The sequence below is a fragment of the Peromyscus leucopus genome, chromosome 6 (assembly GCF_004664715.2).
Source record: "Peromyscus leucopus breed LL Stock chromosome 6, UCI_PerLeu_2.1, whole genome shotgun sequence".
In the NCBI taxonomy this organism is placed as follows: Eukaryota; Metazoa; Chordata; class Mammalia; order Rodentia; family Cricetidae; genus Peromyscus; species Peromyscus leucopus.
Genome location: NC_051068.1, coordinates 88,857,188 through 88,863,187, shown reverse-complemented (window position 1 = coordinate 88,863,187; position 6,000 = coordinate 88,857,188). Strand labels below are relative to the sequence as shown.

General features: G+C 32.3%; 1 protein-coding gene across 2 annotated transcripts in view; it reads right to left on the bottom strand.

Annotated features, from left to right (window-relative positions):
* Positions 1-1,499: 1,499 nt before the first annotated feature.
* The window catches only part of Olfm3 (olfactomedin 3), a 221,288-nt gene continuing 216,787 nt past the window's right edge, over positions 1,500-6,000 (bottom strand). For both annotated transcript variants that reach the window (XM_028856300.2, XM_028856299.2), the window contains exons 5-6: positions 5,730-5,836; positions 1,500-4,525 (exon numbers count right to left, since the gene is read on the bottom strand). In XM_028856300.2, coding sequence (XP_028712133.1) covers positions 3,848-4,525; positions 5,730-5,836 — 785 coding nt within the window. In that variant the 3' untranslated portion in view covers positions 1,500-3,847. The remainder of the gene's footprint in view (positions 4,526-5,729; positions 5,837-6,000) is intronic.

The following is a 6,000-nucleotide window of genomic DNA, read 5'->3' as shown; positions in this document are numbered from 1 at the left end:
GCTAAGTTGCATAACTGATAATATTCTATTTGTTATTTAAGAGATTTTCCTGAACCAAATTTATAATTCCCTTGAAAAATAATGTAAAGGCTGTAATGAAATCATTTTTTTCTTCTAGAAACTGATTTTAAAAATTTATGTGTATGTCTGTGTGTGAGTATGTGCATGTGAGGTCAGATGTCCACGGAGGCTAAAGGTGATAGATTCCCTAGAGACTGAGTTATAGGAGATTGTGAGTGACCAACCTTCAGTGCTCATGTGCAGAACTAGGTATTGTGCAAGAGAAGTAAGTGCTCTTAACTGCTGAGCTGTTGAGCTGGCTCTCCTCTAGATATTTATATTTCCATTCTACTTTTCTACTATAACCATTGAAAAGGTCAGATTTTATTCAATCCCAGATATTCTTTGTAGACCACCTTAATAACAAGCTATTAAGATTTATGATACATTATGTTAATTTTAGAAAATGGAAACATTCCAGGACCTTGATTTCAGTAAAGATATAGTTTACTGAACTGCATGATGTTGGGCAAATCTGGGTGTTTTAGAAGTTACATTTCTATCTGTAAGAGGTCAGTAATTGAGGTTCATAGAATCTTTGCTTAATTCAAGTGCCCCACTTGTAGTACTAGGTAGACTGCTTTACTATATAGCCTTTCTTATGGTCCATGTCTGAGATGATGGAGAAGATGACTTTAACATCAAATGTTGCTTGATAATGCCACAGAAACTTATTTGTAGGTGTGATAAGGAATATGGTATTATACTTCTTTAAGTTAGCAAGATGCAATTTTTGACTGTGCTCTTTAAACTATTCTATTTCTGTGAGACTTGGTCTTTTGAAACTCTGCAATGGTTGTATTTTTTATAATTGCTCTAACTTGAAGGTATACTTTCTGTTTTTCTCCAAAATGTATTCTTATATAACATTCCCAAAGCAAGCAGTTGTTGATCTGAGAGCTGCTTTAAAATCAAAATCTTTTCTTTTAGGATATTCAAACTTCAGAACTCGTACATGTAAAACTCATCTTACTAGGTGAAAACTTTTTATTTTGATAGGAAGACATTCATAATTTTATATGATTATATTTCAGGAGTCATCACTCTGATTGGAAAAGTTCTCAGAAATTTGGCAGTGATTTTCAAATCTGAGGATATAGTTGTATGTTTTTTCTTTAATTACAAGTAAACACCAATAGGAAGTTAATATTTTCTTAAGTTTTCATCACCAAGAGTGCTTACAATTATAAAGAAATGAAACCACAATGGAGATGGTAACCAGGGCTACAGGATTGGTAATAAAGCATGACTAATCACCCATTTTTTTCTGCATAGACTGTATCTGCTATTTCTCTTTTATTTCTAACATTGTTAATGCAATGGAGGATTATCATTATCTGAACCTGTAGAGATAAATTTAGATGCAAGTAATAAGCCTTGTGATTCAAGGTTCACAAACACAAATAACACATCAACACAACCCAAACACAGACATATTATTTGAATAACACTGAGTACTTTAATGATTGGTTAATTTAGAAAATACCAGTTTCATTGTTCACTTTAGATGAAGATTTTCTGACTTTATATTTCTGCACTGCTTGGATTCATTCTATGGATGATTTTAAAATATCGATTATTTTCCTCATAAAATTACTTTATTTGCTGGAGATTAAAAAGGAAACAGTGATTAAGTTCTTATTTATTTCAGGCACAAAACTGAACATAATTTATTAAGGAAATGCTCATAAACTGTAAATATTTAATGCAAGTCATATTTTAAGCTCATGTTACCCCACTTCTAGTAACAATAAAATCTTAGCTTACTCTAGCAGCACATACACTATATATTGGATAGATGATGACATCGTACACAGAAAACAACAAGGCTCTGTACAAGATGCGCGCCTCACAAATAAGCCATGATCATCCATATTTTAAATGTTTGTGATACCACATAACATGAAAAGAATGTTTCCTATTAGTCTGTCTACCTAAAAATTGATTCATTTCTAAAACTGACATGATTTTTTTAATCTTATACAAATTGCTATATAAAGTATGAACTGCTTATTTTTGTGATATGTGTAGTATGACAAATGAATCTCCTAAATTTTCCAACTCTTATTTGTAGATGGGAACTTAAAAAAAATGTTTGGGAAGAGAAGTCACTAGTATTAAAAAAAACACAGGGTGCCCATGAGATCATACTTATGTTTTGTTAACAAAAAGTAACTACTTATTCAACCTTGAGTTTCAAGAGTAAGTAATTAGATTCTCCAATTTTGATGGGATATTTGAGAATAACTCTTCACTTGCAGAATTTAAAATGAATTACTCTAAATATTAATATCTTTTTATAGAGTGCTTTGTCTGCATTATCATATGCTTATTTTAAAAATGGTATTATATATGTATGACACAAAAATTTATACTTTCAGTTATATATTATTTATTTTAGTATATATATTTAAAAATCTAAAATACAACCTCATTAATTTTAATAAAGCTGCCCTGGAGAAATCTTTTTAGCATATGGAAAGTACTTCTAAACTCATTGGCATGTTCAATATTTGATTTTAGGTTCTGTAGAGTTAGTAACATAAATATCAAAGTTTTGTTTTTTATATTCCTTAATTTTGAACCCACTGTTATGCAAGGTATCTGGAGATTGCCTTCTTATTTCAATTTCTGAATTGGTTATTAATACATTTGAAACTAAGACAACTCCCAATTCTTTTCATCATTTTCTTTTGTACAAGCCTGCCATTAACTCTTTATGGTTCATAATTTTAATATAGAAAAAAAATACACATTTTTTCTTTCCTTAATACTCTTCATGTGCTTCATATTATATAAGAAATGGCATTATTGAAAGTTACATGTAAAATAGGTTAAAATACTAATATGTATGTGACATAATAACACTAATATGATAAATGAATAGAATCAAATATAGACTTTGTAACACAGCTACATATTTTATGAACAATTATGTGGGATTGTTCCAGGAAACAGAGTATTACTACATTGAATTGGTGTTCAAATTCAGAGCCAATGGTAGAATGAATTTAGGATAAAACAAAGATACTGTATAGGATCCCTGGTTTGATTTTTTTTTTTAAGTTTATAGTGCTTATGTGAAGGGGTAAGCCAAGAAGATCTTTCTTGACCACAGTTGCAAATTGTCTTGAACAATTACTGAGATTAAATTTTAGTGCACTTTATAAAAAATACGACTGTCACAGAAGTGAAGAAATACAATTGTATGATGGTGGTTACAATGATAAAAATACATATTGCCAAGAAAATGTCAGCAAGAGATTTCGAAATGACTTCACAGCACCGCATCAGAGAATGTGGTAACAGCAACATGATTGATAGTATTTTCCATATAAATAAAATCTTTACATCTTTTTGTAGAAATAAATGGGAGAAAGTGCTTTTCTTTTACCTTAATTCCTATGAAAATATTTCTTAATGTAGAGCAAGAGACAGTAAAAAATGACAGTTCAAAAAAGAAGACATTCATGCATTTAAGCCACCATTAGTCTGGTTCTAATACAAGGCAGATCATTAATCTTTTGCAAAACTAAGACTCTAGCCACTTAAACTCTTTTTAGTGCTTTGCATGACAAGGCAGGATGGGCCCTGTAAATTTAGCAGTTAACATGTGTTTCCAACACATTAATTTAGACAAATACTTTTTAAAACTCCAAATATACAATAAAATACTTCACTTTGGAGAAACGATGACAAGTCAATCAAGGAGAAAAAAATAAACACAGATTCCTATAGAGTTTATCATAAATGAGAGTGAAGATAGATAAAAACAAATGACCTTTGCCTATGTGTCATCTTCAGTCTTAATGATGTGGAACAGGGTGACATTGAACAGGACCTGGTGGCCATTGTTCCAGGCATAAAGAGCTCTATCTCTTGCATTGTAGTCAAGCATGGATATATGAAAGTATTGGTTATGGAAGGGGATGTCCGTGTACTCATATGTGGAAGTTTTTGTGGAATAGGAATAATACACTTTGGCTCCAGTTAAGTGGGAGTTTGTGACATACAGAGTCCCACAGATCATGAAGGATTCCCCTGCACTTCTCTTGGGATAGCCGGTGCTCCAGCTCTTCATCACCTCCAAGGTATCTTGATTAAGCTGGCTGATGACAATATTGCCTGCATTTTGGTTAGTTGCATACACAGCCCAGAGCCCAATTTCATCAGCCATTAGGTCGATGTCAGAGAATCCACCCCATGTGTAGGGATATACATTGTGAAAGCCAGCATACTCCAGGCTTCTTTGGGCTAGCACTCTCCCTAAATCAAAGCTGTACTTGATGATGATATTACTCTGATACTTGTTAAAATAGAGTGAGCCATTGTAGACAACATGGTTAGTTCCTGCCCACTTGAAAGGGAGATTGTATGTTCTTGATTCAGCTCCACTGACAAAGTCTGCAATGGACTTGTATTCACGGACTATTTTGTTGTTAGTGTAACTGTCCATATACCAGACCTGAAAATAAGGGGAAAAAAACAAGAGAAACAAATGGAGTGATTACATTCTGGACTTTTACAACAATTCCAAAATAAAGACAGTAACAGTCAACGTTTCAAATTTTTGATGCCAAATGTTCTTAGTTCTAACCCATTGAAATGCGATACCACTGCCAGCCCTTGTAAAGACACGGTATGGAGGGTCAGCAAAATGGCTCTGTAGGTAAAGGCGCTGTCAAGACTAACAAGCAGAGTTCCATGCCCCAGACCTGAGTGGTGGGAATGAAGAATCACTGCAGTGCTCAGACCTCTCTATATATGTGAACATGCAAACACACACACACACATATTATCTTTCAGAAAAGAATAGTTGTATGGAAAAGAAACAGCTGAATTTACTACCTTCAAATTAATTTGCTTTTTCTTTTTTATTTCTGGCTAGTTAATGCCTATTGCTGACTAAAACCATCGCATGTTATTCCAAAGCACATCTCCTGATTTAGCTATATAATCAAAGACAACGGAAAGACTTTATCTTAATCCTGCACTTTGCTCTAAAAATATATATCTATTTTATTTTACATGATAAACCTATGGTTACTTTGTAGTTACCACAGAACCTTCTAGGAACTGTTATTCAATGTATTATCTTGTAGGTTGTAGTGAAACTATTGCATTAATTTAATAACAAATATAATTTGGATAGGACTATTAAGAATCTTAATTCATAATGAGTTCATTAATAAGCAGGACTATAGTAAAGTTACTACTATATTTAATTGTATAATACAGATATTGTCAACATGTAAAAACATGCTCACTAGTTTCAGTTGTATTTCTTTTATAATTATCTCTAGCAATATACTGATTTACATAAAAAATTGGTTCACTACTCAGTGCTTAGGTTTTTTTTAATATAAAGATCATATTTCTTATAGAATAATCAGGGAATTTTATATGCGTATGATTCATACATTTCAAGCACAAACCAAGACTAAATTCACTGACAATTAGACTAGACTACACTGAAGAATTGTAAGAGAAACATATTACTAAAATAGGTTTGCTCCACACATTATATATATCAGCAGTTGTAATTGGAAAATATCAGAAATAATACTCCTTACATCAGAGCCCATATCATGATGAAAAAGAATAGCCTGGGAGAAAATAGTATAAGAGAAACCGAATTATATGCAAAAGCATTTATAGAAGCAACATACTCTGTTATGTTTTTCAGATGCTAAGGGATCCGTCATCCAAGCACCAAATCGAGTTCCAGATGTCTTGACTGTGATGGGGCCTGTGATTTTCATCAATTTGCCACATGCTGAAATTATAGGAACATAAACATGTTGGTTGAACAAAGTCAATGAATCCAATACACAAACTCAGAAGAAAACAAAGAGAGGTATATAAGACAAAGTAAATCCATGAAATGAATGTCACATGTTCTGAGTGAATGAGCATCATGTTGACTATAATGTATTTAAC